We start from the raw sequence: 20,316 nt of genomic DNA, 5'->3' as shown, positions 1-20,316 counted from the left end.
TCCAAACACCTTGGACGTTCATAAAGGAAAAGGGGGCAGCCAAGCAATCAAAAACAAAGAGCTAGGTGCTCCAAAGCTAAAGAAAGCAAGAAAGAAGTGAAATCTTCCGTTTCAGTGCTAATGACACCAATTAGCACCTGAGCCTCATTTTCCCAAGGAGAGGAGGGGAAGGGCATCATGTGCTCATTAGCATCATTTACCAAGCGTCTTTCCATTCCCCTGCAGTCATTTTAATTAAAAGTGTTACATGGATTCTCACCTACAGAGCCTTCATTTACTATAGAGGTGTGAGCTCACAGCTTTCCCGTTCCACTTTCTCGCTCGCTTGCTCGCTCGACAGATTGCTAAATATTTTCTTTCACTGGTGAACAAGGGAAGCAGATGGCAGAGCACATCTACACCCCCAGAATTTATTTGCCTGGTCCTGTCCATCCTATGTATCAATCTCAGAGCATTTTTCAAGGAATAAACCATTCTGGCCGATGCTTTTTAAAATCATCACTGCTATAGACAGGGCCATAAGCAAAATGATAAACTTGACATAAAATTTAGCAGTATCCACTCTCTCCCCCTGTCTTTCCCCCTATCTTCAAAATCCAGCTCCCCAAAGGCTCCCAGCCATCAGGGATTTACCATCCCCATAACTGCCCTTCCCTGTGCTCCTCCCTTGAAAATTACATCTGGCACCTCATTCCTGCTATGCCAGGTTACTGCGCCATTCAAGAGAACTACCAGCGAATGAGTAAGCTAGACCTGTACAGTGGTGTTTCCACAGCAGGTCCCACAAACCGTCTCCACTGTTTGCCAGGGGCTATAACTCAGAAAGTAGCTCCTTAGGCAAAAAGTCAGGGGAGTGTGAAATACAGTTTCAAGGGGTTCTTCATCACAGATTGTGCCTAAGACTCTCCTGAAAATGCACAAGGAGGCTCACTACAGGCAGGATCCCAGAGCTATTTGGTCCCAGTCTTTCTGCCCAGGACCAGGTGGAGGGCTTGGGTTTTGTAGCACACAGCTTGATATATATTGTCTGACACTCTATCGGTTGTCATGAAGCACTGAACCAACCCTTGGCCACCATAGGAAAAGGATGCTGTGGGTTAGTTGAAAAAGAAAGTGGAAGGAAGAAAAGGAGGGAGAGAAGAAGGAAGGAGGGAAGGAAGGAAGACAGGAAGGGAGGGAGGAAGGGAAGGAGGAAGGAAGGAAGGAAAGGGAGGAAAGAATGAAGCAAGAAAGGGAGGAAGGTGAGAAGGAAAACAGAATTGAGGACAGCTGGGAAGGGAGGAGAAAGACAGCAACTATCAGCAAAAGAAATCCAGACTCGCCTGGTGGAGACGTGGGTGAGGTTTCAGCCATGCTGAGCCAGTACAGCAGATGGTAGCTGCAGGGCTGTGGGTCCTCTGAAGGTGAGATGAAGCCTGGCTTGCTCTGAAGCCCAGGGGACAGGTGGTGACAGAACGGGGTGAGAGAGCAGCTGGTCCCTGAGCAGCTACACAGCGTCTGCGGGACCTGTTGTCTTGTGCTTTCTGTGCTGAGCCTATGAGCCCAGTATGGCAGGGTACCAGGCTGGGAGGATGAGAGATACAGGGGACAGAAACCCGGTGACATCCTACAGAACAAGTCCATGGGGAGACTGAGGCAAACGTTCTTAGGAGTGATTTGGGGCTGCCTGCATGAGGGCCAAAGTCCAGTGATGGAGCTGAAATCAAATGTCAAGTCTGTAACTGTATCCAAACAGGCAGTTTTAGAATCTGCCATATAATCTAGGGGAAGCCTATTAGAGTTTATAACCATTAACTTAATGGGAGAATAGGAAATAGTTTTAGTGAATTCTAGGCTCTTTCTCCCCTGGAATATTGTAAAATCATACTTACTTCCACCTTGTACTGCTTGGAAAAGCAAAGTAAAACCTCTGTTGTAATGAAGAGCTTTGCGGTTTGCCCAACCGTTTATAAATCAGGGGAAAATGGTTCTAACTTCAAGAGTTCTGAATTCCTGTCATCTTCAGGCAGTAGAGGGGAAGGGAGAGAAAGGAAATAAAATGTGGTAAAAAGAAGCAGATGTAGGAATAAAGATCATAAAATACCCATAATGAAAAGAACACAGGAACACGGAAGAGAAGCTCACACCCTCTCAAAGACATGGCTCTACATTTCTCTCACTTTCTCTTCTGCCTCATAATTCTCAAAGAAAGAAACTTTAAGAAATTACTTAGATGTAGCCTGTGAATGACGCAGCTGCAGGAAGAATTTCTGAACTCCTCAACACCTGCAGCGGATTGCTGAGAAATAAGGAGTGAGAGTCATTTTAGTTTACTGATAAACCCACAGGAAGACAAGAAGAAACCACGAAGCGGGTGTGGACAGCCAAAGAATTACAAAAGCCACATTTTAGTGTGCATACATCTAAGGGGATATTTAAAATAAATTGAAAATAGTTGAGGGTCAGTGAGGTAAGCATCAGATTTTGCCCTGTGCAACTTTCTTTTAAAATAGCCATGACATGGCAAGATAAACACAGACCATTTCAAGATATTTGGTACAAAATGGAACAACTGAGATGAAGAAGTGATGAGAGATTAACAAAGTTTGGAAAATTTAGCCTGAAAGACCTGAAACTCACGTGGTAAATGGTGAGAATCCGGTCTTTTTATTGTTGAACTGTAAGAGTCTTTGGATCTACAACCTTATCAACTTTGTAATTTGCAAATATTTCCATCTGTGGCTTGTCCTTTTACTTTCTTGATAGTGTCCATTGAAGCATACAACTTTGTAAATTTTTCAAAGTCCAATTTATCTATTTTATCCTTGGTTCTTTCTTTAACTGTCACAACCAAGAAACTATTGCCAACATGACATCATGAACATTTGCACTTTGGTTTTCATCTAGAAGTTTCACTGGAGTTTTATTGCTTATGTTGAGTTCTTTGATCTATTTTGAGTTTTTGTTTATGGTGTGAGGTAGGAGTCCAGCTACATTCATTGGGTGTTGATATCTGATTGTCCCTGCAGCATTTATTGACAGATGATTCTTTCCCCATTGAAATGTCTTGGCACTCTTGTCAAAAATCAATTGACAATAAATGTATGGGTCTATTTCTGTCAACCTTATTCTACTGGTCTATACATCCAGCATAGTCTAGACCAGTGAGTCACTGTCCTCATTACTATAACTTTGTAATAGATTTTGAAAATAGTAAATATACGTCTTCCAACATTGTTATTTTCAAAGACTTGGTGGCTATTCTGTGCCCCTGGCAATTCTGTATTAATTTAGGAATGCTTGTAAATTTCTGCCAAAAATCCAGGTGGGGTTTTGTAAGGGTTGAGGGGAACATATAGGTCAATCTGGGAAGTATGGCCTTCTTAACAGTAGTAGGTCTTCATAAACATTGGTATCTTTCCATTTTTTATGGCCTATTAATTTCAATGATATTCTGTAAATATTTTTAGTGTACTAGTCTTATACTTCTTTTGTTAAATTTGTTTATAATATTTACATTTTTATTTTACTCTTTTGATGCTATTATAAATAGAATTGTTTTTTAAGTTTTATTTTCAGATTGCCCACTTCTATTATATAGAAATATAATTTATTATTTATTGACCTTCTATCCTGCAACCACATCGAACTCATTTATTAGCTCCAAAAGCTTCTTTGTGGGTCCCATAAAAATTTCTATGTACACGATTATGTCATCCACAGGTAGACATACATCTTACTTTCTGGTATATCTACTTTTACTTCTTTCTTTTACTAGTTCTACTGGCTTAGGTATTTAGTGGCTATCCAGAGAAGTAGCAAAATAGCAGGCACCCTTATATTTGTCTTGATATTAGAGGGAAAGCTGTAAGTCTTTTCCCATAAGTATAATGGTGGTGGTATTTCAGAGATTGTCTTTATCAAGCTGAGAAGGTTGCCTTATATTCTTAGTATCTTGAGGTTTTCTTTCTTTTAATCATGAGAGCTGTTAGATTTTGTCAAGAGATTTTTCTGTACCTATTGAGATGATTATGTAGTTTCTGATCTTTATTCTATCAGTATGTATGCAATATGAATTGATTTTTCTATGTTGACCCTGCTTGAATTCTGAGTATAAATCCCACTGGGTCAAGTAGAGTAATTCTTCTCTAAATACAATATTATTTCATTTACTAGTACTTCGCTGAGAATTTTTTTGCATCTCTATGCATGAAAATACTGTAGTTTTCCTGTATTATCTTTGGTATTTAGGTAACACTGGTTTCATGGATTAGTTAGAAAGTATTCTTTCCTTGTCTGTGTTTTCAAAGACTTTGTGAAAAATTTGTGTTAATTCTTCTCTGAATGCTTAAAAGAACTCACTGGTGAAGCCATCCTGTTAAGGTCTTTATGGAACAGATTTTTCTTTTTATTACTAAGTTTCTTATGACAGAATTCTGTGCAGAATCTCCATTTCTTCTTGAGTCAGCTTTGGAAGTTTGGGCTTTCCTAGGAGTTTTTCCCTTTCATCTAGGCCATTTCTCTTGTAAACATGCAATTAATTCAATTATTCAAAATAATATCTTATAATCAGTTTCATTTCTGAATGGCTTGTGGTCAGGTCTTTCTTTTATTCTTTCATTCCTGATTTTAGTGCTATAATTCAGTCTTTCCCTTCTCTTTTTTCTCTCTTCTTTCTCTCTGTCTCTCTCTTTTTCTCTCTCTCTCCTTTCTGTTAATCTCTAGTTAAGGATTTGTCAATTTTTGTTAATCTTTTAGAGAACCAAAATTTGATAAAATTTCATTTATCTCTATTGCTTTTAGTCTCAATTTACATATTCTCCAATCTTTGTCACTTCCTTCCACTTGTTTTCTGTTTATTTTGCTCTTCTAATACCTTAGGGGAGAAGATTAAAGCATTGACTTGTAATCTTTTTTTAAAACAGGTATTTATTGAAATGAACCTCTTTTTAGGCACTACTTTAGCTGTATCTCTGCTATTCAGTTGACATATTAAACACACGTACACTCAATGTAATAAATCATAGGATTTATGTCTGCTATTCTGTTATTTTCCCCTGCATATGTAAGTGCCTTCTTTTGTGTTAAATATCTACTTTCTAGTCCACCATTTTAATTCTCTTGGCATGTATTTATTCTTTTCTTCAAAAATTTTCTTAGTAGCTGCCTTGGAGATAATAATTAATATTTTAATTTATCACAGTCTAGTTTATATTGTTATCAACTTCAGTGGTACAGTCAAGTACCACTTGGTGATGGATATGTTCTGAGAAATGCACTGTTAGACAATTTTGTCATTTTGTGAACCTTCTCAAGTGTAGCTACATAAGCCTAGATGATATAGCTTACTATATGCCTAGGCTACAACCCTGGGACCACCTGTCACTGCACTGAATACTACAAGCCATGGTGACACAATGTGAGTATGATGCCATTAACTGATGGATTTTCAGCTCCACTATAATCTTCTGGGACCACCATCATCTATGTGATCCATCATTGGACAAAATGCTGTTCTATGGCACACATCTGTACACAAAAACATTGACTCTATATAACTCCATGCTTTTCCTCCTCCATTTAAATTATAATTCAATACATGTGTGTCCATCAGTGCAGATTTAAGTTATTGCCTGAAGTTGTTGGGCTTATTGCTATGAAGTTGTCTTTTAAGTCGGATAGGAGAAAAAAAGAATTACAAAGAGAAATTGCATCTATTCTGTTTTCATGTTTGCTTGTGTAGGTATCTTTATTGGTGCTCTTTATTTCTTCGTGAGAATTCAATCAAAACTTTCTGTTGACAACTGGACATCTCAAATAACAAACTATGATAATTCAGAAGTCAAATTACCCTCCCCTGCCCAGAGATTTTCGTGAGTTATGTTTGCTTGTGTGTGTGTAGTGAATTCTGAATTCTGTTATATCTATATTCTTTGTCATGTGTAGCCCCTGCAATCTGCTCCTTTAGCTCACCGATCAGCTAATAATTAGCAGCCACTCATATGAATGCTTTGCACTGCTCTTTGTCTAGGGGCTCCGTGTGTGTGCTGAACCATGCTTTCAAGCCTGCAGCAACTTACAACTCTGCCTTAACCTTCACTTCCCACTCATGCAGTGCCTCAAGGTCATTTCCAGGTGATCACTCAGGTCCTTCCTGAGTCTCTTCCTAAGCATATACACAGACTGGGAGTACACAGAGCTCTGCCCGTGGACACCATCTTGCAGACTTCTAGGAACATATCAGAGATCTTCAAATACCAATGGATACTGAATCTCCAGCTTTTCCTCTTAGGCTTTTAGGTTAACCTATTTTTTGTCCTGACTGTTATCCACAACCTTAGAGAGCAACAAAGTTAGTAAACTACCTTTTATTTTTTACAACTGTCCCCAGAAAAAAAGGTTTTTCCTTCTTGCAAATTCCGAGGGAGTCAAATCAAGACAGCCTTGCAAGTGGAGTCTTCCAGATAATGAGCACTCAGATCAAGTAATGAGAATTCCCGGAGCTTTAAAGAGCTCTACCTGATTCTGCCTCCATCCCGTGGCTGCTGATTTCTACTGTGATGACTGCAGGCTACTTGTCTTCAAGGTTAGTGAGGACCCAGATGGATGCGGGGTGCAGCATGAATAGGACAAGTCAAAAATGTCACAAGCTCACTGTTCTTATTGAGAGTCAGTCACTTTTCTTGAATAAACACTGCAGATGGCTGAGTACCTGTGGTTAATTCCAAAGTTCAGGTAGGAAACGTCAACTCTGACAACTTCCTCACAGATTTGATGGAGAAGGGAACTTTGGAGATCTTTACTATGTTCACCTTACCCTTTTCATAATTAAAGGGTTCAAAAATATTGAACATATTTATTGGATTTGTCGTGCTTTTCTTCAATCACTTTTTAACATGATTTTAACTTTGATGTTTCATCATACCTTCTACATTCTTTCCTAAACTAAATGCACTGCAACTGCAAATGCGTTCTAATCGTCCAAATAATTTCTCACATTCTTAATTCTGAGTTGTGGAAGCATTGTGTGCTGTGATAATGCAGTCATTTTCCTGTGTGTTTTTGTGGGGAAAATACAGAGCTCACTATCCATGAGAAAGTGCATGTCTGAGTAAACACGGTCTTGATCCTTTCCAATGTTCTCAGCTTATTAATCAGGCTTCTTAATATTCACTTGATAGTAAGGAGACCTTAAAGGTATAAGGTATGCTGGAGAAAACAAGACTTCCGGGAAGGAATGCTAATTTATTCTTTGCTTTGCCTGGAGTGGGAGCACTTTGACAAGCATGTCATTTACTTCTGGTTGCATAAGAAACCAGCTGCGCCCTGCCCCAGATCTCACTGAGCAGTCTTCTTTAGGAAGACACTCTAGAGAGAGTACATATAAAAGTACACAGTAAATTAGTGCGTTCTACCCCCAAATTATAAATCACAATGTTGGTAAGTAGTCTTCATCTAGTATACTATGGGACATCTACCATTTATTGGTGCAGAACAGAAAGCTTAAAAGATAGGGTCTTCTCTATGTGGACATCAGAATCCAAAGAACTGGGGGTCATAGATTCAGAAACATGGGGGTCCCCCTTGATGTGCCCATATTTACCTGTACCCCAAGAGTGTTTCCTTCACCCCAACAGTGTGTTCCTGAATTCCAGGACTGCAGTGTCAGTTGCCTCCCTTACCTCGCTATGGAGCCTCCCAATGACACTCCAGTCCCAGTGGTTCCAAACAAAACTTATCATCTTTCCTCACAGGCCTGATTGTCCCCCAGGAATCTCTCATCTTAGGGGATGACACCGGATCACCTAGGAACCTACTTTTGGTACCTCAATCTCCTTCACCCCCAAGTCCTGCCTTCAACTTCGAATCCTCCCTTCAGCAACTGCGTCTACCCACATATCTGCTGGTGTATTGCCTTTTTCATGTGGTACCACTCCAGCCCAGGATGCCAGCCCTTCATGAGAATCTTAACTCTCTCTTTCTCCATCCTTATTTTCGCCCTCCTCTCCAACTTGTTTCTCACCCTGTGGCCAAAGTGATTTTTAAATGCAAATCTTGTCTTATTACCCTGATTAAAATCCCCTAGTGACTGAACACTGGTATTAAATTGAGGGCTGACACCTGTACCATGGTCTCTATAGTCAGCATGGTCTGCTCCCTGCCTCCTGTTCCGAATTCATCACTATTTCTGAGCCAAAACCCACAAGCTAAAGAAGGAGAGGCTTATTTTGGCTCACAATTTGTAGCGGTTTTAGCCCGTAGTTGGCTGGTTCCAAGAGAAGGGGGCATGGCAGAGGAGAAGCAGTTCATGGCATGGGAGGCAGGAAGCAATGAGGGATAAAGGGAGGAGGAGTACACACCCTTCCAGGCCACGCCCACAGTGACCCACCTCTTCCCACCTGGCTACACCTCGCAACATCACTATAAACTATAAACTTATCAGTAGGCTCATCTACTGATGAGTATCACACCCCATGATCCAATCACTTCCCTAAAGCCCCACCTATGAGTACATGAGGCTTTTGGGGAACATCTAGACATAAACGATTACAGGCAGGTTTAGTTTTTATCCTGCAACCTTGCTGCATTCATTTGTTACTTCCAGTAATTCTTTGATGGAGTTTTTTGGGTTTTCTATATAGAAGATAATGCCATCTTCAAAAGTAGCGATCTGACTTCTTTTCAAAATTGAATGTCCCTTTGTTTCTTTCTTTCTTGCTTGCTTGGTTGCTTGCTTGCTTTTGCCTGATTGCTCTGGCGAGGAGTTCCAGAACTATGTTGAACTATTTAAATGACAGTGGGCATCCTTGTCTTGTTCCAGATCATAGAGAAAATGATTTCAGCTTTTCCCCATTCAGTATAATGCCAGCTGTTGGCTTATTATAAATGGTTTTTATTATGATGTAGTGTGTTCCTTATTAGGAACATTCCTAATTATACCTAATTAGCTCAGAGGTTTTATCATGAAGGATATTAAATTTTATCAAACACCATTCCCACATTTACTGATACAACCACATAGGGTTTCCTTCATTATATTGATGTGGTGTATTAGTTTTATTGTCTTGCACATACTGAAAAATTCTTGCATACCTAAGATGAATCTACTTGATCATGGTGAATAATCTTTGTAATGCACTATTAGATTTGGTTTACTCATATTTTATTGAGAATTTTTGTGTCTAGGTCCATCAAGGATACTGGCCTGTAGTTTTCTTTTTGTCGTTGTTCTACCTTTATCTGGTTCCACTGACCTCATAGTTGTTTGGAAGAATTCCTTCCTCTTCTATTTTTTGGAATAACTTGAAGAGAATTGGTATTAAGCTTCTTTAAATGTTTGATAGGATTCAGCAGCGAAGTCATCTGGTCCTGGGCTTTTCTTTGTTGAAAAGTTTTTTATTATTTATTGAACCTTTTCACTTGTTATTGGTCTGTTCAGATTTTCTACTACTTCATCATTTCATCTTGGTTAGGTTATGTGTCTAACAATTTGTCCTCTTCTAGTTAATCAAATTTGTTGGCAGGTATTTGTTCATAATATTCTCTAATGGTCCTTGTATCTCTGCAATGCCAGTTGCAACATCACTTTTCATCTCAGATTTTATTGATTTGATTCTCTTTTTCTTAGAGTAGTTAAGGGCTTATATATTTTGTTTATCTTTTAGAAAACCAGCTCTTTATTTCATTGACCTTTTGTATTACTTTTTAGTCTCCATTCCATTTATTTCTACTTTGAGTTTTATTGGTTTTCTTCCTTCTACTAATGTTGAGTTGTTTGTTCTTGTTTTTCTAGTTCCTTGAGATGGTGTCATAGATTTTTAAAATTGTAGGTCTTTCTTTTGATGTGGCCATTGTTTGCTATAAACGTCCCTCTTAGTACTACTCTTATCATATCCCACAGATTTTGCTATCTTATTCTTTTTATTTATTTCCAGAAAAAATTTAATATGATCTTGATTTCTTCCTTGATATATTGGCTGTTCAATAGTAAGCTGTTTAATTTCCACATATTTATATGACTTCCAAAACTTTTGTTATTATCGATTCTTGATTTTATTTCATTGTGACCAGAAAAAGACATACAATATGATTTCAACTTTTTAAAATGTGTTGAGACTTGCTTTGTAGCCTATGATACAGTCTACCCTGGAGAATGTTTCATGTACTAATGGCAAAAAATGTGTATTTGGCAGTTGTTTGACAGAATGCTCTATAGATGTCTGTTCAATCCATGTGGTCCAGGGTACAATTTATCTCTGCTGTTTCTTTGTCGATTTTCCGTCTGGATAACCTGTTCATTCATAAAAATGGAGCTTTAAAGTTCCCAGCTATTACTTTATTACTTTAGTGGAGTCTATCTCTTCCTTTAGATCTATTAATTTTTACATATTTTAGTGCTCCCATATTGGGGATATATAATTTCCTCTTGCCAAGTTCACCCCTTTATCATAATACAGTGACTTGTCTTGTCCCTTTTTACTACTTTTAATTTAAAGTTTAGTTTAGCTTCCACAAGTGTGGCAAGTCCTGCTTTCTTTTGAATTCCATTTGCATGGAACATTTTACCCCATCCTTTTCTGTCAGTCTGTGTGTGTCCTTAAAGGCAACGTAAGGTGCTTGTAAACAACATATAAATGTGTCTTGTTTTTTAAAAAATCCACTAGTCATTTTATGTCTTTAAAGTTTTTAATACATTTACATTCAAGGTAATTAAAGACATGTGTTTTTCAGCTAAAGAATTTCTGATTTTAAGATGTTGCTATCATCTCCTTGTTAAGTTTTCTGTTAGAATGTTAAGATATTTCTCCGTGTTTTCTTCAAGCTTACTGAGTTCCATACAGGAGTAGTTTTAAGTTCCCTATCTGAGGGTTTTCCCACTGTGATTACTATCTAGTCTACTTCTGGCACCTTAGTAAGTGGGGTTGTGGTTTTCTGAAACCTCCGGGTGTTTGTTGGTATACAACACAGCCTGGGTATTAAAGGATTAGGTATTTGTTCCAGTCTTCTAAATGTGGCTTCTTTGTGCCTGACCTTCCAGAAATTCTAAGTAGGCTGCTTATTTTCTCAAGTCCTATAGACATTTCCACTGTTGCAGTACTGAATCACACTCAGGTCCAGATTTGCTAGGAGCCTGCCATTGTGTTGTCAGGATTTCAGTACTAAAGGACAATCCAAGCCTAGGTTTTTCCCAAATGCTCTCTTGGTGTGTTGTCCAGAAAGAACTAGGAGAATATTTAGGAAGGACAGTCTGTCCACACAGTTATCTTCCTGGGACTAAGGTAGCCCCAGGTTCTTCATGCACTGTTACTGGCCTGTGGTCAGGTGCTGCTTAATGCTGCGCAACTCTAAGCAGAATCATTATAGATGGACCAACTCAAGGATCCTATGTCACATTTGTAACCACCAGTGCCGTGAAGCTGTGTCACATCCTGAACTTATAGCCCACCAAGACCAGCACAACACCAGGGCAGGATGAAGACACACACAGCTATGGACTTCGTATTGTTGAAGTGGTCTCATAGCCCAAGACCTCTGCAAACAGTCATGGGTGATGCTAGAGTAATTGAAGTCTGATAGTTTTCTCTTGGTTCTAAAGCTGGCCCAGAAACTCCTTCCACAGTCTAGTCTAGAGTCTACACAGTGTTAGCTTTCTCCAGCCTACCACTAAGTTTTAGGACAGTCTTATTCTAACTACTTGTCCTAAACCCCCAGTAAATGAGGTCTTGCACCATCTTATGCTACCTGAGTTGAGGTACTGCTGGTGAAGGCAGGCACTTTGCTGCCTGGACTGATGCTAAGCTGGATGAAGCCTGAATCTCACAGATGCGAGAACCTAAAGTTGCAGGGGAGCACCAAGCTCCGTGCCATGGCTGGCAGTGACACAGGTTGGAACTCAAGTTCATCCTTTTGGGGTACAGATTTCTGCCAAGTTTTGGGACAGTTCCAGATCCCTGTCTACAAGCAATGGTGTGGCAACAGTTGTGGTGCCTGAGTGTGGAGGACTGGCAGTGGAGATAGTCCCCTGGCCACCACAGCTGATACTAAGCTAGGTCACCCCAGAATCTCTCAGCCTCGGCGGCTTTCACAGACCTGGCCAGAAATGGTATAGAGCAAAATTTGAGCCTGTCTCATAGGAGGATGGGTTTCTGTCTGACACCAGGACTTATCTAGAGACTCAGTCTGTGAGCTCTGGGTTATGAACAGGGCCTTCAGTTTTACCCAGTTCCGGGTCTAATGATGGCAGTCAGTTCTGATCAATTGATTTTTCTCTTTATCTAGAATCACATTTTCCTGCTTCTTTTCATGCCTGGTAAGCTTTGATTGAATACCAGTCATGAATTTACCTTGTTGGGTTACTGGATGGTTTGTGCTCCTATAAATCTTCTTGAACTTTATTCTAAGATGTAGTTATGTTACCTAGAAATAATTTGTTCTTCACATGTCTTGCTTTGATGACTTTTAGGAGTTCCAGAGAGGTGCTTAGCTTAAGGCTAATCATTCTCCATTACTCAGAGAAGACCTTCTCAAGTAGTCTATCCAGAATCCCATAAATCATAAAGTTTTCAGGCTAGGGAGAAGTACTTCACGTGGGTCTGCATAAACTCTAAGCTTTTTCCTTTTACTTATTTCCAAGGGCTCTTTCTGTAGCATGAAGTAATTTTCTTAAATGCACAAGCTAAGTAGAACTTTCAAGGCAACCCTCTGCAGATTTCTGGAGTCTTCTCTTCCTCCTCACCCATCATACCCCCCACATCTCTCTCTGGATTTGTTCTTTGAAACCTAGCTGCCTTGGTCTCTCCATACTCAGCTCTTCCGTCCTACCTCCCAAACTCAGGACATTTGCGGTGCTCTGCCTGAGTTCCTCCTGCGTGTACCATGGCCTGGACATTCTTTCAAGGCAGTCAGCTGGGAAAATCTACAGCTCCCTTTTTTTGCCCGGGATTATTAACCTTCATTGCTTGTGTTCAGTGGCTGTGAAAACATTGTTTTACATATTTTTGTCAGATTTTGTTCTCTGGAGAATTTTTATATAATGGGAGTGGGCAATAAATTCAATCTTTACCACTTTACCCAAACAAACACCTTAGCAGCAGGATCATCATCCTCTTTGCCTGGCAAAAATGTTCACTTTAGCCTGAATTCCCTGCCTTGTTTTCATTATCTCAGGATGACAGGAGATCACGTGGGTTCTTGGATGGAGTGTCTCTACCCGCGAGCAGCCCCTCCAGCTAAGCCTGACTAGGCCCCTCCTTTGGAACCCCCATAACAGCGGTCCTGGCAAAGCAACCACAGATGCTCGTACCCCACGCCCAAGTAGGGACACGAAGTCACAGAAGGAAGCCACTGTCAGCAGAAACTTATTGAGTCACACAGGGCAAGCTCACCCATGCCTAAACCTCTCCCTCCTTCTAAACATGTCTGCCTTAGTCACTTCCCTTGTTGCTGGGACAAAATACCCAACACGCACAGCTTCGGGAAGGAAAGGTTTATTTGGGCTGGTGTTTCAGTTTCAACTGGCTGGCTCCAAGGCAGGGAAGCATGGCAGAGGGGCATGACGGACAGGAAGCAGACAGAGTAAACCGAGCAGCCAGGAAGGGACATAGAACCTGCTAGGTCACACCTACAGTGACCTTCCTCTTCAGACCAGGTGCTACCTCCCAACAGCAGGTCAGCTCTAATGCCCCTATAATCCAGTCACCGTTCAAAGGTCCTGGGTATGATCACATGAAGCTTCAGGGGACACCTAGATATAAACCATAACAATGTCCCTGTCCCCATTTCTCCTCTTCAGCTGCATCCTTGTCCCCAGCCAGCCTGGCCTCCTTGCTCTCAGCCCCTGTGAAGACCTCCATAACACAGGCAGTGCTGGGAGGCACCACAGCCTTCAAGTGGTTCTAGACATTGTTGCTCACTCTATTCACCTGGGAGCTTTAAAAAATTCCAATGGATTTTCTGGCAGTGGGAGATGGATACCAACAGATTTTGAATCCAGGCTACATCACTTACTAGCTTACCAGGCTACATCCCTTACTAGGGCTTGGGATGAGTTAATTAACCCAAAAAGGAGATAACAGTGCAGCAGGACCTATCTCAGAAGATGTGCGGTAAGGATTCAATGAGTTAAATGTGTGAAGTGCCTAGAACAGAGCCTGACATGTAAGCTGTGTGCTTTCAGCTTTAGCTATTATTTTTGTAAGGTGTACCCTCAGGGAAACCAGTGCCTTGCAGAGTAAAATCCTCTCCTACCTCAAGAATTCTTGCAGGAGAATCAGAGTATCAATGCCCCTAATGATGCAAGGGAAAATATGCAAGACATTAAGTAACTTCTTGCTGCAAAGCATGCATGATTTTATTTAATTTTTACAATAAGCCCACCATATTGATAGAATTATAGTATTTTGCAGAAGAATAAAGTAAGATTAAGAGATGACCAGGATAATAATGGAGTTGGGATTTATAACTAAGTCTCTCTTATTTCAAAATGTGTGCTCTTTGTTGTGAAAAATGCTTTGGTTGACAAAAAAAGAAGAGAGAAAATATTCCTTGTAGTCTCAATGTCATTCACTAATAAAAATTCACTGAGCTTGCTTCTATGCTGCAGCAAGGGCTGGACCACATCAAATATCAGGCCAGCACTTTCATTTTTTCAGGATAGCAGAGATACTAATTAGTAACTGGAAAAGTAGAGTTCAGATGAATACCTCATCACTACTAATTCTTTAAAGTATAATCAGAACTGGGCATGGTGGTGCACACCTGTAATCCCAGCACTCAGAATTGCAAGTTTGAGCCCAGCCTGAGCAAATTAGTGAGGCTTTGTCTCAAAATAAAATATCTAAAAACCAGGCTTGGGATGTAGCTCAGTGCAAATGCCCTGGGTTCAATCCCTCATACTAAAAAAATATGTATAACCAGATGTGGAAGCCCCTGGTCTACATTTTTAATTCAACACCAGACCCCACATTTGGAAGCTGTGTGATTGTGCACCAATTACTTAACTTCTCTGTGCCTTGATTTCCTCACCTGTCAACTGGAGAAAGCAATTGTAACTTCCTCTGGAGTTATAAGGGCAAATGGTCTAAATAAAAGGGGCCACTCCTGACCCACAGGAAGTGCTCACCTAGTGGTCATCATTGCTATCATTACTATTTAAAGAGGGCTGGTTGGTCTTCTGAATGCTAAAATTCCAAGTGCTACTTCAAATTACCTGAAAGAGCCCTAAGCTCAAGACCAATTCCCTTTAATATTAATGTTGCAAACCCACATTTACCCTTTCCCTTTGAAACAGTCCATACCCCTTCCCTGGCCTGGCCAGCCTTCTGTAGTAAGGTTCTAGGTCCTGCTCCAGAAGAGCAATGGCCTTCAACAAGATGTGAAAAAATTAACTTAGCTTTCCATGTGATTATCTGAGGATGAGTCAGATAACTGCCTGCCACAATGTGATTCTGGTTTGGGGGCATTCAGTACATGGTTGGCTGGCTCCAAGGTAGGAACATCATGACAAGAAGGGTGTGGCAGAACAAACCTGCTTAATTCATGGAGGCCAGGAGGCAGAGCAGGGGATCAGTGCCAGAGAGGAAGTGGCCAGGGACCAGACATAGATCCCAAGGCCATGCCTCCATGACCCAGCTAGCCACACACAGAAATGTGCTCCACCAATCCCCTGGTGGATCTCGAAACCAATCAAAGTAACCCTCCACCATAACCACAGTGCTCATCTTTGCACAGCTGGACTTTGGCCTAAGTCCTGCCACATCAGAGTATCCAGAATTTCCTGCTCTCAGTATCTGATCACCCTTGATATCTCACAAAATTCCTCATTCCCACCATCCCCAGAGGATATCTGATGATTTTGGCTTGCCTTTAGCAAGAGTCCTGTAGATCAGTTTAGCCAGAATCCTTCTTACCATTGGGGGGATATAGCTCAGTGGCATAGTGCCTGCCTGGCGAGCACAAGGTTCTGAGTTCAATTCCCAGCACCAAAAAAAAAATCCTTCTTACCCCTGAAGTTCTCTCTTTGTAATTTTTCAACTACTGACCCTCACCTCTGCTCCAGAGCTATAAATGCCTACTTATCCATGTTATATTCAGAATTGAGCTCAGTTCTGTACTGTGGCCTGCTTCTCCTCTTGCAGTAGTTCCTGAGGAATGTTTATACAACTTTAACTACTTTCCAGCTCTGGTTATTTTGTGACAATGTACAAACAATGCATGTACATGCATACGTGTACATACACACACGCAACAGAATGGTTCTGGAGGCTCTTCTCAGAGCTCAGCCAAGGTACTCTGACTAATAAGAATACAGAAACAACTTCCTATCCCCAACAATTGACATTTATGACTCTTTCATATAGGGACCATAAAGAACACGTACCCCAGTCTGTTGAGGCCACACTGGACTTCAGAGGCTCAGCCACCAGCATCTGGACCTGGGCCAGAGTGCTACAGGCTTCCTCCAACTCCTTCCAAATGAGAAACACGTCCTCTCTGACTCCAGCCCCTGGAAAGGGAAATGCAATATATTAGTCGGTTTTCCTACTGCTAGAACACAATACCCAACACCCATAACCTAAAGGAGATGTTTAATTTTGTTCATGGTTTAGGGGATTCAGTCCATGGTTGGCTGGCTCCAAGGCAGAAATATAATGGTGGCAGAGTCTGGTGGAGGAAAGCTGCTCTCCTTGCGGCAACCAAGGAGTGACCAGGGAGGGAGATATATCCTCCAAAGTATGCCACAGGAACATATCTCTTCTGACCAGGCCCCACCTCCTAACAACACATTTAGCTATGAACTCATCAATAGATTTATCCACTATGGGATACAGTGCTCCCATGATCCAATCACCTTCCAAAAGCCCAAGCACTGAACACATGAGACTTTTGGGGGACATCCTAGATCTGAATCATGACATAACAGTGTGAATCACCTGCTGAGACTCTCCAGTGTCTCAGCACACGGAATATCTAGCACATCCCAACCAAGTTTCTAGAACATTTCTAGACATCCACTTTCTCCACTAATTTCTCTCTGAGACACCTAGCTGAATTTCCCAAGGAAATACTGTCACTTCCAGAAATCATAAAGGCAGATTTAGAGTGTAATAAATTCTTGTAAAGAAAATGTTTGTACTGCACAGAATACTTTAAGATAAATTATAGATAAGGAATCAAAACAGTCAAAATCACTTCATAACATTCAGGCTCACTGTCACATGGGAAAGAAGTTCAGCAGTACATGAAAGTAACAAGCCATAACCTTTCCTTGATTTAGCTGAGATTTGCTACTTCTTTGAAACCAACTTCATGAGTATTTTATCTAACATAATAGTGATTCTTTGGCCTCCTTTTCCGGGCCACTGTTGTCTTAGTAAAGGGTTATGTTTGGTTGTATGATTTTTTTTAAAAGGAGATGGCTTAATTAAAATAGATACCTATGTCACCCAGTCAATGAAACAAAATAAAAGCTTATGGGTTCAGAGCTAGAATCAAGTTCTGCCTTCATCAATGTCCAGGTCCTAATATACTAGTGATTTCCAGAGGATAAGGAGGGTATATAGACAAGGGATGTGATGCTAAAAGTACACTATAAGGGATTTTAACTGTATCAGGATTAAGATCTTAGATGTGATGATGTACTATAATTTTGCAAGGGATGTATTGGTCGTATTTATGATATACACAAGTGACATACACAGTTTAAGAGGAGAGGTGTAATTTGGCTTATGGTTTCAGCAGGTTCAGTCAATGGTCAGCTGGCTCCAAGGCAGAAACATCATGGTAGAAGAACATGATAGAGGAAAGCTGTTCACCTCACAGTAGACAGAAAGCACAGCCCAGGAGAGGAACCTGACAGAAAGGAAGGGAATGGGGACAGGGTACACCCTTCAAAGAAATGCCCCCAGTGACCTACTTCCTCTAATGTGGCCCCACCTCCTTACAGCCCATTCAGCTATGATGGATTGAGTCACTGATGAGGATTAATGTCCTCAATACATGAGTCTTTGGGGGATATCTCATGTTTAAACCATAACACTGGGTAAAGGGTACTTGGGTATCTCTGTATTGTTTCTTATAACTGTATGTGAACCTACAATTATCTCAAAATAAAAAGTTTAACTTTAAAAAAAGTGTTTTAAGAGTCCATGCTCTTTCTACCTCCTAGCGCATTCAACCTAGCACCTCCTCCACCCTTAAAGTCACTCCAGAATTGAAGATGGCCTCTAGGGTTCCAAGCAGCAGTCTGGATTAGCGTCTAGAGACAGAAGGAACGCTAGAAAGTCAAATAATCACACCCCTAGTAGAATCAGTTCCTCTTAAGCACCCTTCCTAGGAGTCCCACGCAACAGCTTCATGATTTACGCATGCCCAGAGCCTCAGCACAGGACCCCAGATGGTTGTAAGGGAAACTGGGAAGTGTAGCTTTTCGGAGAGGTGCACTGAAGCCCTAAGTAAAATTTGGGCCATGTACTAAGAAGTAACGGGTGGATGGGGCAGGGAACTTGCAATGCCTGCCTAACCTGCTGAGACCTATTCTGCATCCACCCAGCAAGCCAGCTTGGATGAATGGAGCTGGTGGCCTCTGCACAGACCCATGTTGGGGCTGACAACTTGCCAGATCTGAAGTTAAAGGTGGTCAGAAAGTGCCCTTCCGCTGTCTAATTGCCCTACACATGCTTTGTGAGAGGGCAAGAAGGAATCTTACATCATCCAAGTCTCAGTTGGAAACATCAGTATTTTCTTTCAAAGAAGCAAAAAAGAAAGGACAATTGCTGGGGACCTCGCAAATGCTGATGACAGATGGCCTTACCCACTGCTCTGCCTGGTCAGCTAGCCGAACCCCTGCACCTTCACCAGAGCCTGTTGTGTGTGAAACCCGCAGTAAACCCAAGACACAACCACAGCTGGAAAATGCCACCCACCCTTTTGCAATGACACCACCCTAGAGGTACTTAAGGGGCCAGTGGTAATCCTTGCTCTGGGGATTGCTAATGTGGTCATGCAGATAAGAGTTTAGCAGATGTACACTTTGAGTTTAAAAACTCTACTCCAGTAAAAAGTTTATTTAAACACCACTAACAACAAAATACATTCTGCGGACTATGTACAGTTGGCTCAGAGACCACTGATACGTGATCATTAATGCCAACAGCTGAGCCCAAACTCTCTAATGAGAAGTTCCTTTCAGAGGCACCTGTTATGTGCCAGGCATTGTATCTGGGCCTTTCATTTCTCATCACCACAACTCTACAGGAAAATTCCATTCTTGTCCCCATTTTATCATTGAGTAAACTGAGGCAGAGCAGGTAGGCCAATGTCACACTAAGAATGAAGGGCAGAATAGAGAGTTAAACCCAGGTGGGCTGGACTGCAGCAACCCGGCTGTCCTGTAGGGTTGCCCTGAAGTGGGAAGCAGCTCTGTAGCACACTATCCAGGCTCTTGATGAGACCCCACTGCCCAACTATGGCTACATAATAGCTCTGCAAACCTACATCCATAGAACATGACACCACCATTCAGTTTAGGGGAACCTGGAGATTCATCGACTCAGAGCCAAGGGACTGACCCTAAGCCTCCAAGACAGGCAGTGACAGACTGGAGACATGTCGGGAGGTGGGCAGGGCAGAAACCAAGGGACACTGAGACTCTGGCCCTCCTGAAGTTGGCTAGATCAAGTGAGAGGCTATTAATAGATGTGGGCCTGCAGGAGTAGGTGACAAGCCCTGACAGAGACGGATGGCCACCATGGCTTTGCAACCATCAGCAGCCCAAGGAGAAAACATGACATGTGCTGAGCTTCATGCTCAAACTCCAAAAATATCGCACACCGCTGCCAAATGCGAACCCTACGACACAGGATTCTTGACTGCTAGTCTAGCCACCGGCCTCAGTGTGAGGTGTTAAGCACAAGGATTCTCTAAAAAGTTTCAAATGAGTCAAGGCTTTCCTCTAGACTCACCAGTAACATGTTGAGAGCAGGCAGGCCACAGGTCGGCATCAGGGGAAAAGCCTCTAAGGAAACACAGTTGGCTCTGGACCAGCCAAGGACAGGGAAGTACACGTCAGGGGCCACAGTGGCACACTCCCTGCGCAGGCAGGAGCAGGACTGTGAGCGCACAGGTCGGTAACTGTACATGGGCAGCTATGGACTGCTGCGCTCACTGATAATCAGAAAGCAAACTCGAAGCTGTCCCTTCAATGAACTAGCTTGCTTTATTTTTTAAAAAATTTAAGTTAATTTCCTATCACCTTGTCTGAGATTCTGTATTGTTTGTATTCTTTTTGTGTTATTTTCTAAACGTATGTGTATTTGTTAGGATATTTTTATTCCTTCA

The 20,316-nt window shown here is 41.5% G+C and overlaps 1 protein-coding gene across 9 annotated transcripts in view; it reads right to left on the bottom strand.

Annotated features, from left to right (window-relative positions):
* The window catches only part of Vwa3b (von Willebrand factor A domain containing 3B), a 192,190-nt gene that overhangs the window by 118,676 nt on the left and 53,198 nt on the right, over window positions 1-20,316 (bottom strand). For all 9 annotated transcript variants that reach the window (XM_005400703.2, XM_013522812.1, XM_005400704.2 and 6 more), the window contains one exon: window positions 16,358-16,483. In XM_005400703.2, coding sequence (XP_005400760.1) covers window positions 16,358-16,483 — 126 coding nt within the window. The remainder of the gene's footprint in view (window positions 1-16,357; window positions 16,484-20,316) is intronic.

The sequence above is a fragment of the Chinchilla lanigera genome, unplaced genomic scaffold (assembly GCF_000276665.1).
Source record: "Chinchilla lanigera isolate Chin_1 unplaced genomic scaffold, ChiLan1.0 scaffold00069, whole genome shotgun sequence".
In the NCBI taxonomy this organism is placed as follows: domain Eukaryota; kingdom Metazoa; phylum Chordata; class Mammalia; order Rodentia; family Chinchillidae; genus Chinchilla; species Chinchilla lanigera.
This window is presented reverse-complemented; position numbering and strand designations above follow the sequence as displayed.